The sequence below is a fragment of the Nyctibius grandis genome, chromosome 1 (genome assembly GCF_013368605.1).
Source record: "Nyctibius grandis isolate bNycGra1 chromosome 1, bNycGra1.pri, whole genome shotgun sequence".
Taxonomy (NCBI): domain Eukaryota; kingdom Metazoa; phylum Chordata; class Aves; order Nyctibiiformes; family Nyctibiidae; genus Nyctibius; species Nyctibius grandis.
In genome coordinates, this window is record NC_090658.1 from 19,443,764 (window position 1) to 19,469,847 (window position 26,084).

Here is a 26,084-nt window from a genome sequence, read left to right on the forward strand (position 1 = left end):
ACTCCTTTCCTCTTTTGCTGCAAGAAGTTCCAGTTCTTTGGCCTTCTCACCAAATCTCTGAAAATGTACTTTTCTCCTTCTGGGCTTGATTCTCTATTTTTCTCCACGTCATACCCTTCGTCTGGAACAGCTTTCCAGACTCCTTAAAATTCAGTTGGTTTACTTGGCCATTTAACAGCTCTTCTTTGCTCTCTGCTCCCACCTTCACTCTTAATCTTCAAGTACATCTGTCCAAATTGCACTAAATGAAAAACGAGACTGCAAAATGCTGAGCATACCCTGTCTCCTCATGTGTTCCTTAAGTAATGAATACCTCCACAGAACTGCTTCAACGACAGCAGTGAACAAAAATCAGTGAACAAAAAACTCACTGGCCATTTCTTTTGTCTTCTATTTTGATGGAAACAGAAGGCATGAGGGAGGGGAGTGAAACTTGTTTGCATTTAAGTTGGTCTGGCACTGACAGCAATTCAAAAACAGCAGCACTAGGTTAGTGCAGAGCTTGACAGTGAAATGAACCAAAAAAAGCGAACCAAGATGTCGATATAAACACAAGTAGAGCTCAACAGCTGACTTTTACCAACGACAAGGACTGAAGAGCAAAAACTAATCAAAGGCCATAAACAGTACTAAATATTTGGACTGTGACAGAGACTGTAGTCAACAACAAGGTGTTGCTGTGCTTTTGCTGTGCATGGCTGTAACTGCGTTTGTAAATCAAGGGCCACGGGAGGATGATGAGTAAGAAGGCATGTCCATATGTGTTCATTATGGCTAAGCAGATAAACTCAAGGAAGGGATGCAGTGTAAAACATGGGAAAGGGAGAAAGAAGAATAATATATTAAGTATTCAGGCAAGTATGGGCTAATGAAATACAGCTGCAAAGCAGAAAGTGGCTTTCTTTCTACAGTACAGCAGGGCATGCCATTGGACACTGGATTAAAACTGAGGGGCCATGCCAGATCCCTCAGACGAGGTAAAGCCCTATTGTTTTTTTTTTTCTTCTGACCAGATACATAGGCAGTAGGAGTTGTCTCAACCAAGGAGCTACAAACTTGAAATGATTTGGCATTTATTCTGATCACAAATTATCTGCGAACCAGTTTGGAGTTTTCCAAGCTTGTTTGTCATTCTAGATGGTCCAGACACTTCATGGCACAAAAATATTCCAGACTGCCCTGTGCTGGCAAGATTGTTGAATGACTGTTCAATATGATCAGCCAAGTAAGTTATATAAGACACTTCTCTTTGTCACTTAAATGTCTGTTTAAAAAAAAGAGGGGGGGATGAAATCAATGGCCTTCTCCATACTGACAAGAACAGGACCTGCAGGAGTAGCAACCTGCAGATTCAGTTGTTCTTGTGCCCAACTTTACCTCACCATGAGGAATATCTACAGCACAGCTGATACCACTGCTACCAACAATGGAGCTGTAACCCGGGTGCACATATTTTATCACAGGTCTCCTTTCCGACCTTGCACATGCAGATGAAGAAATTACCATAAAGAACTACTTGATCAGTGGAAAACACAAAACCCAATAGAGTAAAGTCTACTGACAATAGGTTTTCTGTGTTTAATTATGCTCTCATGAACAAATAGCTTGTTTCTGCAGACTACCAGTGCTCTATACATCACAGGCTGAAAGGCAACATTAGCTGGAATGAATTCCGTCAGTGAAGTTCACAAACAAAAATTCGTACAACACTTGAAAAAACCTTTGTTTTCCATAAATGGGCTTGTAAATCACCCAGATTCATTCATTTGCATGTCCATAGGAAAAAAAAATATTACAAAGGATCATAAATGCCAAAGCAAGCTTGAGATTTTAACACACAGATGTTTGAAAGCCCCAATTCTTTTCTGCAATATTTGTCGTACTGTAGATAAGAAAATGTGTTTTTCTCCTTGAAATTCTTTGTTTCAATAATGAAGGCAATGGATGTTTGCTTAAAGCATCTATTTAACACTCCAACAACAAAAATAAAATGGGTATTGATAATTTTATGCAGATGTCATCCCTGCAACTTTGAGTGTTGTTTTCTGTACTATTATTTGGAGAGCTCATTCTGCTGAAGAGAGATGTGGCTCCTAACGAGAGCCTTCTGCAGATGCTTGGCTTCTATAAATCGAGCATTAAAGCCATATTTACATAGCTGAAGGTCTAGCCCTTGAACTCTAGCAAGACTAAAGCAGAATAAACGGATGGCAGGAGACTCGTGATATGGACCTGACACACCTAGGAACAGGAGAGCTGTATACTGTGGAAGAAAAAAGTTCAGCAGGCTGGGAATCATCCCTTCTTTCTCTAGCTGTCTGTGAGAGGCTGTCGCTCATGATCTCCTCCACCGGCTATTTCACAGCTTATGGGTGGCTGCTCTCCTATCTTGCACTAACATAATTTTATGTTATGTATTTCAATTACTCCCTGCATAAAAATAGTATACATGTATAATTCAGGCTGTGATCCAAAAATCCACCCCCTTTCTGACAGGAGGGATTAATCTTAGCGAATACCTCATACTTTCAGATAATTCCACTCACTTCTCACATTTCCCTCAAGTTCTCCCCCTTCGTTTCCCCCCTCCTACACACGTGATGTCGAGGGAAGGAAAAATGGGTAGGAAGGAGGGCAAGATTCCCATGTAACAGCTCAGGGAATGACAGGGAGCCAGATCTTCTCCCACGCTGACTGGCACACGGCAGCTCCAAGAGAACGCAGTCTGCCAGCTAAAGGGCATGGCCAGCCCCTTCTCTCAGTTGCCATCTGCAGCATGTACCGGCTGGAGGTGCATGCTGCTCAATCCTGCGGGAATTGAAAAGAGAGGATACGCCACCATTTATCTCTGCTGGTGTCATCATCTTCCCTTCTCCAGAGCTTGTCATGGCATGATTTTTCCCTGAGGCCTCAGAGCCTGCTCCAGAAGCCCTAAGGCAAACTAGAGGTTACAGTGTCTGTGGCACAGGGTGCCTGTGGCAGAGCTGGAACACTGGTAGCCCACAACACGATGGCTTTTGCTACAGCACACACCAAGAACACCAGCTCGCTCTTCTCCCTTTCATACTACCTGCTCCTTTCATGAACCTGAGCTAGGAACACCTTCGTTGCAGCTCAGCCCTGCAGACCCATCAGATGCAGGTGAGGAAGACCACATTGGACCATGGAAAATTCTGACCCAGGACATCTCCAAGTGGTTGCATCTATCACAGTGAATGGAAGCGGTGTGTAATTTTAAGGCTGTTCTCCAAACAGATTACGAGTAGATGGGCTAATCAAGCTTTTTTAGGTTGTATTTGGTCTGAATTTCAAGTTTTGGCAAGGCAAAAGTTAACATATCCCCTGGGTATAAAAAATTTCCTCTGAGTCTTTTGTAACATCTATGCAAAGAGTAATTAAAACACAGTTTACAATGTATCTTAAAACCTGCAGTTCTGGGTTACTACATAAAACCCTGAAAATTAACCAACTGAAAAAAATAAACTGACCATAAACAAAGAGAAAGTGTTACTTCTCCTGTCCAAATAGAGTACTACTGCAAAACATAAATAGCATAAAGGAAAAATAAACTGGATGTTTAAATTTCTCAGATTTCCCCCTCATAGATGCTTTCTATAACATAGGAAAGAGAATTTAATTTGAAAAAGTAGAGGCTTTCAGGTGCTGAGAGACTTATTTGGTAGCCTGTATCGGAGCACCAGTTCTATTTGGGTATCAGTGGTTTAAAGTACTGGGCACTAATGAACACGTCAAATGCACTGGTCTCCAAGCAGTTGGACACTTGGTTTATTCGGTGTTGCCCATTTTCTTGTCTGTTCCAGTGGCTTCTGATCCTTTATTGCAATTGCACTGCAGAGTCTACACACGAATGACAACTACGTGCAAAACAGATGAGGAATGAATTCAGGGACTGAAAAATAGAGAACTTCCGTTACCACCTAAACACAGTCACACTCTCCACCTAAGCAGGCAAAATATACAGCCAGCCTGGGAAACATCATTTTAACATGTTATAAATGTGGACTACAGGAATTGCCAGGAATTTTGCCATTTACTTCACTGGGAACAGGCTCACATGGTAGATGTGAATACTTCACACCACTGCAAATATTATTTATTCTACAAGAATTGCTCAGTTCATCGAGATGGCTGAAGTGCAAAAATGACATGAGGTCTCTTTTTACCCTGACTACTCCTGCCAGTAGATCTGTGTTCCTCCTGTTTCCCCTTGTGTGTGGGCTATGTGATATACGACAGGATACGGCTGAGATTGTAAATAGCTATATTCTAGTCGGGTATATTATCTCGGAGTAAATTTTCTAGCAAAATGCAGAGGATATTAGCAGCTTCATTAAGAGACTAGTTCATTTATGAACAGACTAAGTGCTATGCTTTGCATACAGAGTTTGGGATGTATCTCCAAAGCAATGCTTTTAGCCAGTCTGTGAGCACGCTGCATGGAAAGATTTCTTTTAATTTGTAGTTTGTTTGTTTTGCTGCTTTTGCAACAGAAGATCAGGAGGAATAGTGGTGTAGACAGCCAGAAAGTACTACTGAAATCAGCTCATCAAATGGTAAACAAGTTTAAAAAAAAAACCTTTGCTTGTTAAAAATAGAATTAAAACCATTTGGGGCTGGTCCAGCGAGTCAATGATAACACAACCAACGTGGCTGCAAAATCCAGATTCAACTCTCAAGCTTTCAAGCCAGCAGGGACTGGGAGCCCTATACACCTGCCTTTAGAAAGGAAGCGCTATCTGCTGTCATTCTTTATTGACGCCTTCTGTGCGAGGGAGGCACACCGCTGGCTACCTCCTGCAGCCCCGCAGCAGCAAGCAGCCAGAGACGAGCTCCAGGCAGATAACTGCACCTCGAGCCAGTTCTGGCATGGGGATGGCTAATGGGGATCTACCCTCCCAGGATGAAGGAAGAACACTGAAGTGTGCTGTGAAAAGCAGCACAGTATGAAGTATAAGGTCATTTAAATCAGGAAAAGGGTATGGTAAGTAATTTTTTTTCTTGTATGTCTACGGTGAAGATGTAGTCTCTTCAACACCAACAGAAAACTACGTTCATTTTGAAAGCTCTGGCTTTGAACACCTCTCTCTGAAGACGGTGGGAAATTAAGTGCTAGATAACAATAACCTAAAACCCCATGAAAGCACTCAACCAGAGAGTTTGTTTGATTCATCACTCCAGGTTCTTCAGGTGGCTGCAGATGAGGGCTGTGAAAACACCGCACCCGAGTATGCAGCATTACATCTGGAAGCACATATACCAATGCCATTCTTTTCACAGGAAAATTCTGAGGTATTTTAAAAGGTGGAATTTTTCCTCTAGAATACACCTGTAGGTTCAGAGCAAACACACTGGAATAACAATGGCTTGTACGTGTTGCATACAGGATACCACTCAGACTTAGGTAATACTTTAATCAGAAGAACTTTAAGAATTTCAGATTCATTAAAGAATTAAGCCACCTGAAACACATGAAGCAGGTAAGGGCAGGGCAGTAGCTCTTTAAAAGCAGGGCAAGCTGGGAGATACTCCCATACTACAAGGAAGGTTTCTGCAATGGCCATAGTAGCAGAAATGGTGGCCAGGAATGGACTATGAGAAACTCAGGTATGGAGTAATGGTTTTTGGTTTGTTTTGGTTTTTTTTTAAATGTGATTTTGCTTGCAGCTAGAATACTTGTTATTTAGCATCGTGTCCCAGGTGCCTTTGTAGTGTTCAAACTCTAGGCTCCAGCTGCAGTAAGCAAGTGTTTCCTAACTAAGAAGAAAGAAAGGGAAATATAGAAGGGATTACAGCCAGAGCTTAGGGATGCGTGACCTGAGTCACTCACTAGGGACTTCATACCCAGGAACAGCGAAACCCCACAGTTTCTCTGGACATCAGCTCCTTGGAATAGTGGTACAGGACCAGCATTTTTCAGGAGTCTCCTTAGGAAAGTCGGGAAGATGGACTCTGAAAGCTCGCCTTTGCTGGGGAGTGATGCGCTCACTCTCTGTCTTGGTCCTCTTGACTAAAATTACGTTCGCAAGAGCCCTGACAGCTGAAGCCCTTCCCCGAAACCACACCATTCCCAGCGTCGGACCGTGCCCCGCCTGAAGAGAACGGCAGGGTCGGAAAGCGCAGGGATTCTCAGCTCCCGAGGCTGGAGACCGGCCCCAAGTCACAGAGCGAAGCCCCGCCGGGCGCGCAGCGGGGACGGGCGAGCTCCCCTCGCCCCGGGCACCAGTCCCTGCTTGCTGTCCGAGGAAAACGTATCACCCCGCCGCGGCGCGCCCCTCGCCGCTTCTCCCAAGCGGCACGACTGCCGCGGCGGAGCCCGCCCCGCCCGCGCGTCGAGGATGCGCGGACGCTGCCCCGAGGGACGGGCGGCCGCTGGCCCCGCGGCTCTCCGCCGGGCCGCTCCCCCGGGAACTCCGCAGGGAGCCCCGCAGCGAAGGCGCTGTCCCGGCCCCCTCCGCCGGCAGCAACCGCTCCCGCCGCAAAACTTTCCGCCGAGGCGGAGCGGCTCGCTGTCTCCCTCCCTTCCCGCGGCGCCGTCGGGGAAAGCTGCCGCCGCGGCGGGGTCCGGCGCCCCGGGCGGCCCCGCACAGAAGCGCGCCGGCCCGCGTAAAGCAGCAGCAGGTGGGGGGAGACGCTCGCTCCGCAGCCCCCTGCGCCGAACCCCCGTCCCGGCTGCACGGCGGCGGCCGCCCTCCCGCCGCGCCCGGGGCTCTGAGCTCCTTACCCAGCCCCGGCACGAAGGTGTTGAGGAAGAGGCAGATGACAGCCACGGGGAACGGCATGTAGGGGATGGCGGCGCGCAGGGGGCCCTTCTTCTCCCGGACCTGCACCACCACCCCGCTGGAGGGGGCAGCGCCCCGGCTGGGCTCCGCGGCCGCCGCGCTCTCGCCGTCTTTGGGGAAGGGCTCCATGGCCGGCGCGGCGCGGCCGAGACTGCCGGTGCCCCAGCGGGCGGGCTCACAGCTGCCGCCGCGCGCTCCCGCCGCCGCTGCGCGGCCCCGCCTGGCTGCCCCTCCCCTCCCGCCCCCGTTCCCGCCCCGCGTCCCGCTCCCCCCCTCCCTCCCCGCTCCCCGGGCTCCCGGCCACCCGGGCCGGGCGTCCCGCCCCAGCGGCGTCGGTTAGAGATGCCCCCGCGCCCCTGAGGCGGTGTGAGCCGACGGCCGCGCTGCCTTCCCCTCCCCCGCGCCCCGCCGCCCCCTCGCACCCGTCCGGTCAGGGCTGCCCCTCTCACAGTCCCCTCTCCGCCCCGGCCTGCCCGCCGGCACCGAATTTAGCCAACTGGTCGGAAATCGGTGGGGAAATCGGCGTGCCCGCTGCCTGCCCGCCCGCGTCCCCAGCGCCCTGGGGTGCCCGCCCCCCGGGCAGGCGGGTGCTCACCCAGGCCCGCCCGGGGAGCGAGGGGAGGGCAAGGGGCTGTTCAGCTTCGTGCTGGGGAAGGGGAAAAACCATCTCGATACGAGGGAGTATAAAAGCGGTGGAAAATGATGCCCGGTGCGTTTTTAAAAAATAGCTGCGCTCTATAGGTGTAAGAAAAGGTGTAAATTAAACCCACGCTCGTTTACTGTTTGACAAACCCTGCTGTAAGGGGGGAGAGGAGGAAAAGGGCGGAGAGCCACGAGAATCAGAGGGAAGAGAAAAAGAAAAATACACCCCTGAAAAGCTAATCGCGGTTTGGGACTGTGTGAAAATGTATCTTAATTCACATCAGTACCGCTAGATGAAATACTCTTTTGTAGGGCTGGTAATTATTGTTCAGTACACAGTTTAATGGATGAAAGGGTAATAGAACCTGAACGTGTCTGTAGTTAAAAATGATGCCGAGGCTGGTCATTGCAGGTAGGGTTCAGCAGAGAAAACGGGGAAAAATATTAAAGGCTTTAATCCTGATATAAAATCTAAGTGTGACACACGTACAGGATTTTTGCATAAGACAGAGAGGGTAGCCTGAGTCTTATTGTGCGTTTTGAAGCTATATTTTTGCTGAGGAATTCCTGCTAGGAATTTAGACCCCAACAGAAAATCTTGAAGTACTTTATGTATACCACTGGAATGCCACCTGAGAAATACATGATTCAACAGTTTAACTGATTTCAGTACAAATTAGTACAATGAAGTTAGTGTAATGAAAAAGTTGGGTAAACTAATTGACACACATGCAGCATTCTGTTCCTAGATTTTTTTTTTTTTTCCTAATAGCTGGGTTCTGAACCATAAAAACATAGACATCCCATGTAAAATCTCTTATTTTTAACAGGTTTTCTTTGCTTCTCTTCTGAGTGACTTCCATCAAAAAAAAATCTTCTGACTTCTTTTTGATTAAACACACAGTTTAGACATGCTTCTGGAGCATAGTAGCCAGCCTGGCTTGGCTATTTTTTTTTCATGGTGACATTTATTTCTATCAAAATAGTTCATGACAGCCTATTCTATCCCCTAGACACAAAGCTATTGGAGGGCTGCACCTTTCTCTTGGAAAGATCTGATGTAACTGACATAGAATTCTATCTTTCTCTGCTGGTTGATCAAACTACAGTCAGATGAGAAATCTTTATGGTATGAATATTGACTAATTAGAGCCTGTACAAAGCAGAATCCACAGTTGGAACACTATCAATAACTTGCAGTGACATAATTCTCTATAGACTCAACCAGATGATGAACTGATAAAGGTTCTGGGAATGGTGTGTGGGTGAGCCCACATTACCTACACTAAAAGCAAGCAAAAAGCCATTGTGAGAATAGCCCAAATAGAAAATCAAAGACTAAGATTAATTAAAACAATATTTTGTCAGAAATACATAATAACAGGTTGTGCTTTTATGGAACATTTCCTTGGAAGATCTCAAAGCATTTGACAAATGTGAGTTAATTCATTTACTACTTTAAGATTAGTTGGCAATATGCAAGGCTTACTCTACTTGCTATTAAAATGCAGCTGCTTCTAGACTGAACTGCATCATTAATTCTGCACTGCCAGTGTTCATGGAAGTTCTCAGGCGCCTAAGGCAAAAGTTATGACTGACTCAGAGTATCTTAAAGGTACCATCGTGTAACAAGTTGTGATGTTTTCAAGCCTCTCTTAAACAAGCGTATTGGTGGTAACATTACTCTGCTGTGATTGTTCCACGCTCCTCAAGTGGTGCGTGATAACCATGCAAAACATCTGGTACTGAGCGCCCATGTGCTGCATGCTTTACCATTACTCAGGAGACGAGATTCTATGCGCTGGAGAGCTTAAGTGAGGGAAGACAGTTGTTGATGAAAAAGTACGCTGGGACCTAGGTAAAAAAATGTGACACAGGTCTGATTATTTTTTTGTGGAAAATGAGATTATCACTTATAAATGCAGTAATATTTGTGAGTATTAAGAATGCTAAGATTTCTTCAGGTTTTATGTTTGAAATATTCGTTTCACTTCTCAGCATGAAAACAGCTCACAGAACCAATATACATAGGGTTATTTGTCTGCAGTTGAAACAAAAAACGGTAAAAAAAAAAAGACAAAAAAACAAAACCAAACCACCACAACCAACCAAACAAAAAACCCCGACTGAATTCAAAGTGGTGTTTCAGACTGCAGAACTCCCCTGGCACACCACCGTAGCACCAGTGTATTGACACACAGGACTGGGGACGCATCCTCCCCAAGCCTTCTCCAGGCTGCTCTCCACAGTGGTGTGGGGGGCAAGCACTGTAAAAATTAAGGCAAGCTTTGCAGCTGTGCCTTAAAGGCAGACACTTAGTAGTCTTAAGAAGTTCAGGTAACTTGTTCTGCTGGGTGTCTAGTGAAAGAGCAAGGCATTGTAGTTGGTGCAGGTGGCAACAAAACTGCAGGACTCCTGCAGATAAGTGGGCCTTCCACAGTGTTGTAGCTCTTAAAACCAAAGAAGTCTGGCTTCTGACTCCTTCTAGTCGTGAAAAGTGTACCTATAGTTGCCATGGCCTTGATAAACAAGCACGAACAGAGAACCTGTTTGTGAAATAGCCTTGTCTCAGTGCTGCCAAGACTTAAGCTGGACCTTCTGATTGACAGAAGCTCATGGTCTTACTATGAAGCCTTTGTGGTTAGTTATACTGCGTGTAGATGCTGCTGTGGGAAGTATATGCTGGAGCTTTGATCAGTATCCTGGGAGTCTTATGTGCATCAGGCCTGGAGGAGTCCAACATGTGGCTCATGGCCACCAAATTCCCAGTCAGAGGCGGCTAATCTCCTGTCTGAGAGTGGGAGAAGGCTACTATGTTACAGTCAGTAGCTGACTTTCAAGGAGCTATGATGTGAGATTTTATAATGGGAGGTTTTCCTTTCATTGGGTTTCTGCAGTGGATAAACAGCTGTATTTTGAACATTTTGCAGGTATCCGTGTTTTTAGTTATACCCTAAAGGATAAGTGAAGTGCTGTCAGGCCAAAGGGAACTTTAAGATCAGCTGGTTGGGTGAGTTTGCCCTGCTGTTGCAGAATAACCTTTCCTTCTTTCCCTGCTTGTACTAGTATTTAAGTTGTTCTTATGCAGCCAATGGAGAGTTAAAGATCCTGCAAAATGAAAGGGTGTTGCTTCTTGATCACAGTGTTCTGAGGACTGGGCAAACTACAGTTTGCCTCTGACTTCAGAAAGGGAGAAAACCTGCAAACTGAATGCCAATGACATACCTACAGTAGCCAGGGGTCCATCTCTTTGAAATACACCCCAATACTGAGCTTGGATTCTTTCCAAAGCAGTCTTCTTTAAGTATCATACAAGCATGTTAAGAGAGATACAAAAATAGACCCAAACACAAATAAAATTAGAAGTGTTATTAACAGAGACAATAAGGAGCCAAGCAGAGCTGCTGCTCGTTAACACTCCCGTGGGGACAGCAGGAGCCCTGCAGTCTGCACTTCAGTGCACCACAGTAAATCCAGCATTGCTCCACCTATTGTGACTGAAAGCAGGGTTTGGTTCAAGGAGCCCAGCTTGTTCCTAACAGAAAAGATCAATTAACTCCATTCATGTGCAGGACATTAGAGTTACTGGATCACAGATGTGACGGTGTCATTAACAAATCCATTGTATCAGCTGAAATTGGGGCTGGGGAGCCCATTTCTTCACAGAGACAAACTTACCTCTGTGCAGAGGAACGGTTTATTCATGAAGTACCACTTGTGGCCCACGTAGACTCTGTTCTGATGGGTCTGTCATGGCACTGAGACCTCATAAATTCTTTCCATCTGACAGATGTCACAGTCACATGAGGCTGAGTTTGACTCAGTGGGCTCTTCCTGGTGCAAACGAGCTATACTTATTGCTGACATAGTACATGGGTATAACCTGCACACACAAAACTCCAGACTAGTTTTGTTACAGACTTCACAGGGACATAAAAAAAAAAAAGCGGAAGTGGATTCTTTGTGCCCAATCTGGTAGAAATCCTTCACTGATTCCAGTGGGCGCCACAGTAGCCTCATATTTATTAATTCATCTTCTCTTACATGAATTTGTCAAAATAACAGGAAATCTTATTCTTTCCATAAATTTCTATTAGCCTGAGACTTCATGGTGGCATTTGCAGCTGTGTCCTGCTATGCCTTGAGAGTACGTGATGCTACCAAGATCACCAAGAAATGCTTTGGTCTCCAGCACAAATCTGTCCCCCTGGCTCCTGCCTTCCTTTCCAGGCTTTAGTTAAAGTGTCCCTTCATCTTTACAGCCTGTGCGCAACTATTGCAGTAATTTCTAGGAAGTGTGAGGATCTTATCACTGACCGTCCTCATTTTTTAATGCATGTAGCTGTTTTCCTTTCTTCCCAGCTCATAGTGTTCGTGCAGTCATTCTGCCTCCAAACAACTTTGGACTGTTATACATTGACCCTGCGTGTCTGTGCTAGGCTCTGTAATGTCCCCTAACCTCGCCCCACGTGAACTGTATAGCTCAGAGAGAGAAAATCCACAGTAAGTAAATCATCCCAATATAGAAACTGGGAAAAGATAGTTGAGAAAATCTGTCCCTGTTATAAAAATGACAAGATAGGTGAGGAAAGAGGACAGGCACTAGAGAAACATAGTAGACATACTGGGGTGGCCCAAAGCAATTCTTCAAGCACAAACTTTTTTTTTTCCCCTGTTCTGTCATGCACGCTTGCCCTGAAAGTAGAGCGGATACCCCAGTCACAATGGCTGTGACTCCCTGTGCATGGAGCCTGAACAAAAGGGCATCTTTTAAATATGGAATCACAGAATCACAGAATGGTTGGGGCTGGAAGGGACCTCTGGAGATCATCTAGTCCAACCCCTTGCCAAAGCAGGTTCCCCTACAGCATGTTGCACAGGGCCGTGTCCAGACGGGTTTTGAATATTTCCAGAGAAGGAGACTCCACAACCTCCCTGGGCAGCCTGTTCCAGTGCTCTGTCACCCTCAAAGTAAAGAAGTTTATCCTCATTTTCAGATGGAACTTCCCGTGTTTCAGTTTGTGCCTGTTGCCCCTTATCCTGTTGCCGAGCACCACTGAGAAGAGTCTGGCCCCATCCTCTTGACACCCGCCCCTAAGGTATTTGTAAGCATTGATAAGATCCCCCCTCAATCTTCTCTTCTCCAGGCTAAACAGACCCAGCTACCTCAGCCTCTCCTCATGAGAGAGATGCTCCAGTCCTCTGATCATCTTTGTAGCCCTCTGCCAGACTCTCTCCAGTAATTCCTCATCTTTCTTGAACTGGGGGGCCCAAGTATGAAAGCCTTCTTAGTTTTTAGTTATTAAATAAATGTTATAATAAATGAATTAACATCAGGATATAGGCTTATGGTTGATCTTTTTAAAACCTCTTAAGTAACAATTTCTGCTGTTCATAGTCATGCCAAATAGCCCTACACTCAATGCTTATATTCATGAATCTGAAATGAATAACGTAATACTTAGCATATATAAGGATGACAGAAAATAATAGTTACTTAGTTTGTGGTTTAACAATTGTTATTATGCCACTTGCAGATGTTTATTTTCCAAAGAGCATTTTGTTGCTTTCCTTTTTCCTCCAACTTTCTTTTATCTCTAATTTCCATAAGACACACAAAAAAGGAACAAAACCCCAAACATCTGCATGTTGTAAAGTTAAAAGAAAGCAGTGGTTTTGCATAGCCTTAGTCGTGTAGAAACTGTAATAATATCAGTTGTGTATGACAAATAAGTGAAGCAGCAACACTCCAAGGTACTGCCCAGAAGATAAATCTCATCATCACAAAACTGTGAGGAGTGTTTGAGGCATGTGCAGTATTTAAGACTTATTCATGGGGGTGATTTCATCCAAACCTCTTTTAGACATGATACGGCTGGACTCGATCTTAAAGGTCTTTTCCAACCTAAACGATTCTATGATTCTATACTGAAAGGCAGGTGGTTCCTCTCTACTGCGTTTCACTTTTGAAGTCCAGTGCCAGCCATGAGTCTGACATCAGTATGTCAGACTGTCTTGTTATGGAAAATGCCTTCTAGCAGCAAGTTAAATGTCAGTTGTCTTGGAGTTTGAGAAGAGACATGACCTTAAGCTAGAGCAGCTAGCTTAGGGTTTGTACTTTAAATTCTCTAGTCTCAGTCTCCCCACATTCCAAGTTTTCCAAGAAATGTGAGCTATGAGTGGAAATCTGGAGCTCAATCCCTCGATGACTGCATCCCAGCTTTAGGTTTGGGTCCGTCTCCAGTTCAGTTGCTTTTTGCTGTCTTCAACTAGTGTGGTTTAGGCTTATTGTCAGTCTGCATCTGTCTAAATGATTTGGCAGCACCTCTAGCACTATCTTTAAAGGCTCAGAGATTCATTCTAGAATTTACCTGTGACTGTTACAGGTCAATAAAGATATTAACCTGCAGTGAAACCTGCAATAATGTCAGGCAGCTGCATCATATAAGATAAAGCAAGCAACCTGACTAGAATCAATTTCTACCCTGCTTGTCCACTTATACCAATTGCTTGTCAAATGGGAGTCCTTTGCTCTGAACCATATCCTGCTGTTAATTTTCTGCCACTGAAATAATGTTCTTTTTTTCCCCTTTCATTCCTTCTTTCCTCTCATGAAATCTTTAGGTGGGAATGAACCTGAATGACAAAATTTAGAGGCAGATCTTGATTTGCCTTCTCCAAACATCCCCAAAAATCTGCAGGGAAGGAGTGACTTGGTTTGGTACTTGTTCTATTTCTTTCATACTATCTGTATTTTTTCTCATTTCTTTTCTGTCATTGAAACAAACATACTTATAGCAAACATCAGGAAGGCTATAGATTTCTATTATTACACCAGCTGCTGCCAGTGTCACATGCAGTGATCTTGTGGCACTGGCCGTTTGTTTTTCCTCTGATTATTTTTTAACAGTCTTGAATGTATCTATCCCCATTTGAGCTTATGGAGATTCTCTTTAACTGTCGAAAAGTTCCTTTTTCTTCTTTCTCTTAATGTAACCTCATTTCTCCCTTTTACGGCCCCTTTCTTCTGTGAAACTTTTTACTTTGCAACATCGCATAGAGCACTGTGTTATTCATCTAGTATTCCTGTGCCCTTCCATCATGTTCTTTGATTTAAGCAGTCTTCTCCTTTCCAGCACGAACTAATTATTGATCACAGGCATTATATGATGCTCCTGAGCGTTCACTTTGTGTGAGTGTGGGCAGGATGAAGTTTCTAGGAGCTAACTCTTGTGACGTTTAGTATCCTGGATTACTCAGTCCTCTTTTACCATGGTTCAGTAGATCAGTTACTGTGCTTGGAAATGCCCAAGACTTGCTGTTTTAAACTGTTTGTGTTTTCCAGGCCCATTCCTACACCTCTCAAATACAGTCTCCTTTTTTCTCCCCTTCCACCTGGTCACAATCTCCTTGCCCAGCCAGTCCCAATGTCTCCACCTGATGGTCCATTTTTCTTTTCTGCCTTGCCTCATAGCTTCCAGTCCCAGCCTTATTCAAACACTGCCAGGTTCTTGCTGTCTGACAAGATGAGACCCTGTTCCTTCTCCCCTTCAAAAAACTTTTATACTCCTCACAGTGTCATAGTTTGCAGAAGGAGGACATGCAACAGACAGGCACAATTTTGTCATTTCTTTTGCCGTATTCTGGTCCATCTACAGCAGTCCAGAACTGCCACAAGTCTGGTCCATCGCATTTAAGGTGCTTCACCCAAAACAATACAGTTTACCTAACATAGCCATGTAAGTTCCTTGTTGCAGTTGGTAGAGAGGGAGATATTCAGATCTTCCAGGAATGAGCAAGTCTGCATAAGTTGGGCATGTATTTCTCTGGTTAAGACTGGAAGGAACCAATAGGAAATATTAGCTATCTTCATCCTTTGGCTTCCTTTCTGCTTCTCCCCTTTTTGGAGGACAAACGTTTAATGGTTTAATACATTTCAGGCAAAGTAGAACCAAGTATCTGTGTGTTCAATTTCCTGGGTGACTATATTCTGCCAGAGACTATTATTTAAAAGCTGAATATTGTTACTACCATGTAAGATGAAATTTGTCATGCTCTGATCATGGCTTCTCTGAGGGACCTAGGCAGAGTTCAGCAGCCTAAAATAAACCATAGCAGAGCTGCAGGTGGGAGAGATATACCAGTCTCCATAGAGGAGCACTAATGAGCAGGAACAGGCAACTAAAATTACACAATAAGGAAATATCCTGTCTGTAGTGAAGCACCTCTAAATTTAGGTGCCTGAAAAATTAAGCAATCCTAAAAGATGAACAGGAACGCATTACTGTGCAGATCTTAGTGGATTTACGGTATCTGAGTTACAACTTAAAGCAATGTTTGGACAGACCAGATTCCTTGTACACTTGGATTGACCCCCTCGAGGTCATTATCCTTGGACATGTTTTCTAGTATGAGTGTGAGATGAGACAGGAGCATTTCGTGTACAGACTGTTTCTCTCAGGTTATGTCTGAGGGAGTCAAATTATGATCTGTGACTTGGGAGCAACATCAGTCTATCAGGTAAACTACTGCAAAGCAGTCATGCTCTGCCTTAAATTAAATTACTCCTCAGATCAAATTTCTTGCCACTTATATAATACTTTTTATTTCTCAATAAAAGCTGGTTCAGACAGGATTAAATGTTATGTATTGTAAGACAGCCTTTTCAGAAAGCTGTGAAATAGAAAAACATATGCTGCTCCCCTTCTTGAGATTTGCTTGAATCGTGATGCCAACAGAGGCTGATTTGCCAGCATACATAAATTTTGATCCTGGAGAAAGGTACTCATCTATTTGACAGCTGTGAGGAATGAAATCCTCTATTTGCCCACACAAGAGCAGTGGAAATGCATGCTTTTCTCACACTGTTCTACCCCTTATCTGGAGGGATCAATTTAAAAAATGAGTTGGAAGTCCAAAAAGTATGAGCTATTCAGTCGTTTCTCTGCTACAGTTGCCCATAGCTTTGTAATCTCAGTTTCATGGAAATCAGCAACTGCTGTGACACAGGTCACATCTGAACAGGTGTAAGCCATGAGCAGTGCTGGTTAGCTCAGGGATTTCCAGTGGGATGGGGAGTTTTACACATGGAGTATAAGAAGTTTTATAGTCTCTTAAACATAGCTGCCTGGGCTTTGGTTCATGTTAAAGGCTTTTGTCCAGCGCTTTGCAGGACAGAGTTAGGTCTCTGGTCTGTTCCAAGGCATAGATATCCTCACCAGGAGTTTAGCAGTTTCAACCAGACTGCTGAGAACAGATGAAGGGTTTTGCCTGAGGAAACCTTTCTCAAGGTCACTGATGGGCTGTGAAATGTGAGGATCTCGGGGTTTATTTATGATACAACACAGTGGACTTTAAGCTTTCCATCGGGGAGGGGACTCAGTGAGCAGTCTTCCCGGGAGCTACAGGAGAATCTCTCTTTGGTGTGTAAGAACCGATGTGCTCTGCTGCCTCTCACTAGAGACTGGCCTGTTCACAAATACTTCAGCAGGTCTTTTGTTATGTTCAGGAGGGAGAAGTTTTATCTATGTGCTGTCAAGTACTTATTGCAACGTGAACTTTCTCTGATGCTGCCAAATCTTCCTCTCCCTTATGAGCAAGTAGGGGACTTAATTTTCTGAGAATGTACTCGCTCATTTTGTAAATACTACATTGACAGGCAACTGAGTGCTACAAGTTGTAGCAATGTTCCATGGCTATTAGGAATTAAAATAGGAGAAAATGGTATTTTTAAGCTTGTTCAGCAAAAGAAGAAATTGCAAAGCTTCACTTGAAGCGTAATGCTCCCAACTAATGTTGGCAAGAGTTGGGAATGTAAAAGTGAAGATTATCATCACGAAGAAGGCAATAATGACAGAAGCTGCTTCTCAGGCAAAGGGAGCTGATATTGGCAGCATGCAGAGGGACTGAATGTCCTGTTGTAAGTGGGCTCAAGGAAGGACGCGTGGGGAGAGAGGCTGGTTCCTCATTTGTTTTAGCAATTCATCTAACTGTAAAAGAGTTCTGGTACTATCAATGCACTATCAGTCTAAACCACTGCTCACTAAGATACATTTGTTTTCTTCCTGAGATCTGTTCACTTTTTTCCTCTCTCTGCTGCTGAAGCTGGAAGATTACTTTACGTTATTTCTTGGCATAGAAAAGCACCTGCTTAAATTCCTTTTAATCTAGAATGGGATTAATTTTGCATTTGCTGAGCTCCTTGTGAGTTATTCTCACCCACAGGAAGGGCATACCTGGTACAGAGGAGTAGCAGGTAGGTAGACTCTGGATAGAGGGCTATGGTGAGCTCAGGGAAAGAAAACAGCATAGCTGCTTTTGGTTTTCTAAGGCTGAGGGAGAGAGGGCAGACTGCAGTTTTCCACCCTTGAATAAAACTGCCTAATTTAATCTGCACTTTTTTTTTTTTCAGAGAGATTGTAGTTGTTGATGGCTCTCTCCATCCTCAGGTGATTTTCTGTGCTAAAGGAGGCCTAGGGGTCTACACTGAGGAAACATGCACTGGGCTCTGTGTCACGAATAGCTGGCAAAAATCTCACTCCAGCATACAATTCTCTAGGGATGCTGTCTGAGCCAGATGGAATACTTATTAATGATGTGGTTGTAGGGAACTGCCCAGTCACGTCACCAGAGACTGGGAGATTTAATCCCATGATCTCACCCCAAGCATCCTAGTACTTTATCTGCAAGACCAGTACACATCCAAAGTTTCTATTCTCTCTTATGAAACCCTTACTCTAATTACTTGAGAACCTTTGCCCCTGTGTGCTTACTTGTTGAACAGACTTCTGTATTAGATTTTACTGCATTTAAAAGAGCATTTCTAATGTCCAAATAAACTGGAAAATCCATGCTCAACAGATTTGTTAAGTATGATTCTCCATCTAGTAATTATCATTAACAAAGTCATAACTTCCTGAGTGGTTCTTGTGTGTCCTTAATTAGTGCCTCTGTTCTGTATCCACCCCCTCACTGTGGAAGTCAAGCTGTGGGTTTCTTCCTGGTTCTTGGATCCCTCGTAAAACTCAGTGTGCACTAGCACCTCTCCAGCCCATCAGGTCCTTTTCTCCTGTCGTCTCTCTGGCTGTTTTTTGACGCTCTTGTCCCAGCAGCAGTGTCCGCATCCCTCTTACTCAACCACCAACAGAAACTGCTGTGGACAGCAATGTTCCCCAAAGGTATGTGCTGCCTTTTGAGATGGCCGCCTTGCACGTGAAGGATTTAAATGGCCCCAACAGTGTGAAGTTTTTCCCCATGAGAAGTTAGATCCTCCTGAGTTTCACCTTCCTGTGGCACATTCAGTGTGGCCTTTTACTGAGGCTGGGCAGGGCTTATTTCACTCCATTGCCCATGTGAAACTGTCAGGGTGAAGCATGATGGATGTCACTCCTTTGATTCATACGCTGCTGTATTTTTTTAGTTAATTGCTTGATTTTTCTGAGACAGATCCCATCTGGCCCTGATGTTTTGTCAGCCTTGTGACATTCTAAAAAATTTTATAACTATCTTTGGCATGATCTCAACTTCTGACAGTATTTCTGCTTTCTTCCCTCAAAAATGTATGGCTGTTCTTGGCATCTTCTCCGCATTCCCCATTCCTTATAAACATTGAGCAGAAAATTTCTTTTATCAGTGTCTGCTTCTTCTGTATATAACTTACCCTTCTACCCTTCTGAGGAGCTGTCCCCTCAAATGTGCCATGTTTTCCAGCTGCCTATAATTCCTCTTCATCTGAGGAAGTATTTGTGCAATAGTTCTGTCAGTTTCCACTTGCTGCTTTGCTCATCAGCTACCCATGCACCTCTGATTTCTTTGTCTCTCATTATAGGTTTCTACTCACCTCAGGTAGTCTGCCTGGGATTTTAATCCCAAATTGCCTTCTAGCACATGGAAGGGGAATACTTGTGATTGTAAGCTTTGCAGTAGGCTGTAGATGCCGTGTAATATTCCAGCTGAAACACAATGGAGTTAGTCCTTTATCTTTCCAAGACAGGTGGTTCTAATACAAAAAATCCTTAAAATCACTTTCAAATGATGTAAGAGTATAAAACAGGCCTTCATGGGAAGGTCAACAGAGGATTTAATCACTTTATATAGATATTTATGCAAAGAGATGTGATCCGAGTGTGGGGAAGGCTTTTCAGCCTCGTTGACAAAGGCACAACTAGATGGCTAGTGTGCTATCATAGGGTGACCTATTTATGTCTGTCTGTCTGGCTCATGAACAGGAAGTTAAACTTGCTGGTACAGAAATCCCATATTCCAACTGGCAGGTCCCAAATCTTTCTTTGCTTCCTTTTGTTAATTAACAAAATTCTCAAGGGTACTTCTGAACCTGTTCACTGCTGTACCCCAAGCTCCACTCGCTCTATAAAATGAATTCATAGTCCTAGAGCTCTTTGCTGGCCAGTTCCTAACCTTTAATCTTTTTTTGAGATATTGAGATAGTCTTCCTCTGTCTCTATAATCTATTGTCCATATGCCTTCTGTTCAGCAGGAAAGCTTTCCAACATAGTTATTTCTGTGCACATACAAAGGTATCATGACATTACCTGTTCACATATTGCATGGTTCTGGTATGACGGTTGAACTCTCTCCACTCATATTCAACACTGACCCCAATATAATGGGAGAACCAAAAAAATCTAGCAAGATGCAGGCTGTGTGCCTGAAAGATATAGGCAGCAAACAGGCTTCACAATTGTGAGCTATTATGTTGCTGCAAAAGTCTGTCACTGCTGTCAGGGACAGAAGTGATTTGATAACTCTGTCAGCCTAGCAACATGACAATACTTCAGGAGAGTTTTAAAAACTTCCCCCATATTTTCCCATGTTAATAGATTTGCTATCATCTGGAGCTTGCTATCCTTTCTATAGGCATGAAAAGACTTCTGCCAGAAATATTGTCAGAGTGAACTCCCTTGCTTTCTGAAAAGAAAGGGTAAGCAACCTGAACACTGAAATAAAATCATTGTTACTAAGATTTGGAGAGACTTCCTGCAGCAGAGCAGGAATCCATCCAGGCCAGCACTCTGCTGGTTGCTGGGACCTCTAATGGCCCACTTACAGCTTGGTTTTCCAAGGCTGGTTTTGTGAACTTCACTCTTGGTCTACATGTGCCTTCTAGTCTGTGCTAAGATCTCCTACCTGTTCTGGCCTTAGTGGTTTCTCACAAAAGAGTAGTTTGCATCTGCTATCAATGGTAATTCCCTAGTGACATGCCATCTACTGTAGTGCTTTTTGTATTTCAGAACTTTCTCAGTAGTGCTGGTCAGGGGGAGAAAACACCCCCAAAAAAACCCTATGGATCTGTTGATTCCAAGGTTGCATCAATGGTATCTCAGTAGGAATGGAGAGTAGCAAAAGTAGGAACACTGAGATCCGTAGGGGAAATTGTGTGGGCAGGGTCTTTCTCCCTCTCTTCACTTAGTCTCTTAGCAACAGCAGGCCCAACGGGTATGGCACTGCTTGCTGGGTGCGTGCAGTCCCCTTTGTCAGATGAAGAAGAGCAGAAAAGATTTAGCAGAGAGGAGATGAGGAAATGGGGGGAGGAAGAGTCAGTAAGAGCATGAACCACATCACACTGGGAGAGAAATGACAAAAGATGGCTAACTTGATACACAACTATCAACGAATAGGTTATTCTTTTAGTAGCAATGGGATGCGAGTGAGAAAAGGGTGTCGCAGGCTATCAGAAAGAAATGCATGTGTGCAACCTTGGGCATCATTTGTATCCCTTCCTGTTAATGATCCCCACCAGGGCTTTCAACACAGGTAGACATCATTAATTAATATCCAAGCCAGGTGGCTCAGTGCTCACCTGCTTGCTTTACCTGACCCCAGAAACATTGCCTGTCTCACCTGTGCTTTGCCTGCAGAGCAGTAGTGTAAGCCCTGACTGAGACCCCCTCTTCACGCTGTCCTGTTGCTATATCACAATGCAGTGGAAGACCCTTCCTACAAGACCAGAGGCAGATGCTGAGCTTTGGTGTGTCAGCCACTCAGATGCCTAAGCCCTAAGTCTTTCCTCTGCATTACAACCTCTTGCTCAGTGGTTTCTAGGGTTCTCTCCCCATATAGTTCTTGGGCCTGGAGAGTTTAGTACACAACAAGGTACCTAGAAGCTGTGCGTTGCACTCTGTCATGTGATCCTCTGTGCTAACTACATCCACTGTGGTGGTGACCTTGGTAATGCCAATATGTATGTTAGAACACAGACTAAATCACACATGTTAAGTCATTTCCCACATTATTGCTTTTCTGAAATATGGTTTATGTTTGCTATAGCAGGTAGGCTGTGTTCTTTTTCCTTCATTTAAATAGCTTTTTTGTATATAAAATATGTTAAGTCTAATACGTAAGTCTCAATTGTCATGGGAAAGGAGAGGAGAAAGGAGAGGTGAAGAAAGGAGGGTGGGACATGAGTTAAAATGTTTTGCTTAACCTTCTTCCTCCTACTGAAAAAATACCAGAGCATTCTTTCTCTGGAACTGTGCCGTTTGCTTCTTTATACCTGGAGAGGCATTGTGTTAAAGCCATTATAAAACATTATAGTTGGTGATGACATGGAAGCAGAATAACTGTAGCCTCCAAAGAGCCTCTCTTTCGTAGCCGCCAGGTCGATGCTGAATTGAAGTGCCTTCAGAATGGAAGTATTATTTCTTCCTTACCTTCATAACTTTCCTTTTCTCCTAATGCCACAGTAGCACATAAAACAGAAAAGAAAAAAGGATTCTCATTTTTATTTTAAACCTTGTCTTTGCAGCTGGTAACACCATTGGGAATGATGACAGGCAAAGTATTCCGTAAGTTAAAACTAGATCTTGAAGTCAGAGCTGTAATTCTAGACTGGCTGTCTCAGCACTGGATGGTATAGTTAGACTTCAGTTTCCCTGCAAGCACAGACTTGAATTCTCTTGCAAAACTAATCCAGATCTAGCTCTGAGCACTTCAACGTACCTCACACCACAAATTTCCTGTCCAATATGTTGACATTTACTTAAAACTGCAGAAGGTGTATCTGCCTCCACTCCCCTTCCAAAATATGCCTGAAATGTAGTCAGTCAGTTTAAGTCAAATGGTATTGTATTATATTATAAGGGACAATTCTTCATTGCTTGCAGTAAGGATGACAGCAGATGACCTGATAGACTGTCTCCATATCTGATTTCTCTTAGGATAGAGTATCACAGAATCACAGAATCAACCAGGTTGGAAGAGACCTCAGGGATCATTGAGTCCAACCGTTGCCCTGACACCACCCTGTCAACTAGACCATGGCCCTAAGTGCCATGTCCAGTCTTTTCTTAAACACATCCAGAGATGGTGACTCCACCACCTCCCTGGGCAGCCCATTCCAATGTCTAATAACCCTTCCTGAAAAGAAATTCTTCCCTGTACTATCCCTGTACTTGATACTGGTGAGACTGCATCTCCAATACTGTGTTCAGTTTTGGACCCCTCACTACAAGACAGACACTGAGGTGCTGGAGCGAGCCCAAAGAAGGGCAACGAAGCTGGTGAAGGATCTAGAGCACAAGTCTTATGAGGAGTGGCTGAGGGAACTGGGGGTTCTTAGTCTGGAAAAAAGGAGGCTGAGGGGAGACCTTATCGCTCTCTACAACTACCTGAAAGGAGGTTGTAGTGAGGTGGGCGTCAGTCTCTTCTCCCAAGCAACAAGTGACAGGACAAGAGGAAATGGCCTCAAGTTGTGCCGGGGAGGTTTAGATTGGATATCAGGAAAAATTTCTTCACCTAAAGGGTTATGAAGCATTGGAACAGGCTGCCCAGGGAAGTGGTGGAGTCACCATCCCTGGAGGTGTTTAAAAGATGTGTAGATGTGGTGCTTAGGGACATGGTTTAGTGGTGGACTTGGCAGTGCTAGGTTAACAGTTGGACTTAATGATCTTCAAGGTCCTTTCCAACCAAAACAATTCTATGGTTCTATATAGGTACAGCGTATCTGCAACTACTGCTGATTCTAGGTGTAACTGAGGGCACACTGAGTTGTGAAGATGCCTGATTATTGGCGCTTCTAATTTAGACTGTCCCTAGCAAACAAGCTGTTGACTTCATGGTGTGTTCCTACATATATTGGCCTGCATAATAGCTACAGGTGACAAGTCTTCTATAGTTCTCCTTACAGTGTAAGCCATTGTAATACCTATTCCAATATTGGATTCAGATTGTCCTGTGTTCAGTTGCTGCCATGTCTGACTGTGCTGTGAGTCAGGCAGTGAGAGCTAGCAAACAGAGCTGGTGCCACTCACCCATCAGGCAGTAAGAGGAGAAATTGAGGAAAATGAACATGCTGAAAAGGAGAGAAAGGGTGTGCATACATGAACCTTCAGAAGAAAAGCTTTGGGGGATATCTCTTCATCTCAGTTAGCAATAGTGACCTGTGGTAAGAAGCTGAGGTGTCAAAGGAGGTACTAGAAAAAGTTGGTAAAGATGAAGAAAGTAAAAATCAAACTGTATTTGTCAAAAAATTCTGAAAGCATGTAGTCAATATGCAGACCTACTGGGACTATATACACTCCTTTATTAAAATCAGTAACTACTTTTAAAAAGCAGCCAGTTTGATCCCCATATGGAAAGGTGCTGGGTGTAATCCTGAGGGCCCTACACCAGGCTGGCTTTTCCTCCAGAAAGCAGGAAAATTGGTTTAAATGATAACTAAAAATAACTCTGTAAGAAGCCTAAAAGAAAATAAGAGAAAAATAGGCAAGTCTCTTTTTAAGAGATTGATGCCCTGTAACTTTATATAAATTGATGCCACTTCAAATGACATTAGTGAAAAATTTGACTCCATAGTCCTGACATTTGTCTTTTAAGCTTGAAAAATTGAGGGCTTAATCTGAAAAACATCGAGTAGAATGAGTATGGAAACTCACCATGGCTTTTGGAACATGACTGTGCCATAACGCTCACTTCAAAATCGCTGAGTCTGTATTACAGCAGAGAATCTGACCCACAGACTCATCCCCTTCCTGAGAAACATGTTCTGTCTCTCACATCACCCAAGCAAGAGAAAATCTACAAATAGCGCTGACAGTTCTACTGGTAGTGCCAGAGACAGGACAGAATCCAGCTCATTCCTCCGTGCTTGCTGTTTCATTAGTAAAGATAAGATTTACAGAAACATGTAGAACAGATAAACTGAGTAAGAATCCCTTCTATAAACTCAGATTTCTGACTTGCTTTTTAAGGTGTTCCCAGCAAACTCTTTCCAAAGAGTTCAGAGGAGATGCTGTCAAAACATCCCATGTTTATTGTATTGCTCAGGCGGTGTTGAGAAGGTAAGGCCAGTGTTTTCCACAGCATTGTCATAAGCAAAGAGGAATTACAGCATCATAACTGAGTCTCTCAGTGAGGTTGATCTAAGAGAGTACGAAAACTGACTTGCAGCTAATATTTGTATCAAGATAGAAAATAGCCTTTCATTTATATTCAACATGTATAAGGTCCAGTTCTGGAATCCATACTCAGCCAGAAATACCTGGACAGTGAAAAGGAGATTCACTGTAAGGAACACAAAGGTTTCCTTGTTGCAGACTTCCGTATATCGACCACTCCTGAGCAATGCCACATCATTGCCAGGGGTTTGGTTTTCTCATTCGAATGCTCTGAAACAATTCAAGTCTTTTGCCCAGTGTCATGCTAAATTAAGTCAGAGATTGAATCAGAACTCTGGATCATGACTATGCATGCCTAAAAGCTGAATCCAAATATGAACTTCCCATCCAGGGACCAACTCTAGGACAGTTTAATTAATCTAATGTCACAAAGTGAACTTCACAGTGTAACCATTCAAGGGTGTATTTCTTCAACAGCACATCAAATGCTCTTCACCTTGGCCTTGCGTCCAGCTTAGAAATATCTCGGGAGCCAACAGATCTCATCTAACATGACTCAGAAATGTGAGCAGTTCTTTGCACATCAGGTATCATCTCTTTGTATACATCAGTGCACACGCTATGGTGTCACTGCCACACTCCTGAGTTTTATTTGCTGCTGTAGTCTTCTCTAAAAGGAGATTTTAAAAAGTTTTGCCTTTTCTAAATGACCAACAGAAGCATCTGAATTTCATTCTCTTTCAAATTCTACACCACCACTTGACCCTTTAAAGTACAGACGCTGAAGCAGTGTTTAATCTAAATGCCATTTCTAAGCAAACACCCACAGAGTTATTAGGCATTTGCTCAACACAGCACATCCAACTTACATTAAAAGGACCAAGCTGAGACCCATCTGCTTTTTAAACGTTATTTGGCTCAGTCTCCAAAACCAAGAGCAATAATACAATTTTTTAAAAAATAGCGTTCTGTGATTGTCTGTTAAGAGATTTTACAACATAATGTTAATTTATATCTCTAGCAGTACTTGGTGTGACCCGAAACTGTTCCTAACATGACTGCCTCACTAGGAGAACGTCTTTTTACAAGCACTTTAAAGTACAGTAGTAACACAGGGAGGATTATGTTGGCTTCTGCAGAATCAGGTTTGCCCTCCTAATGGAACGGAAAGCTCTGCTCAAAACTTCATCTGGGTAGACTTGGAAATGATGTAGCTTTCTGTGGCGGGGGGGGGGCGGGAACCTTACACACAAGCTGAATAAAACTTAAAAAATGGTCAGTGTTTTTA

At 43.8% G+C, this 26,084-nt stretch overlaps 1 protein-coding gene across 3 annotated transcripts in view; it reads right to left on the reverse strand.

The window, feature by feature from the left end:
* The window catches only part of STUM (stum, mechanosensory transduction mediator homolog), a 50,944-nt gene extending 43,986 nt beyond the window's left edge, over positions 1-6,958 (reverse strand). For all 3 annotated transcript variants that reach the window (XM_068405156.1, XM_068405173.1, XM_068405164.1), the window contains exon 1: positions 6,743-6,958. In XM_068405156.1, coding sequence (XP_068261257.1) covers positions 6,743-6,929 — 187 coding nt within the window. In that variant the 5' untranslated portion in view covers positions 6,930-6,958. The remainder of the gene's footprint in view (positions 1-6,742) is intronic.
* Positions 6,959-26,084: the final 19,126 nt, after the last annotated feature.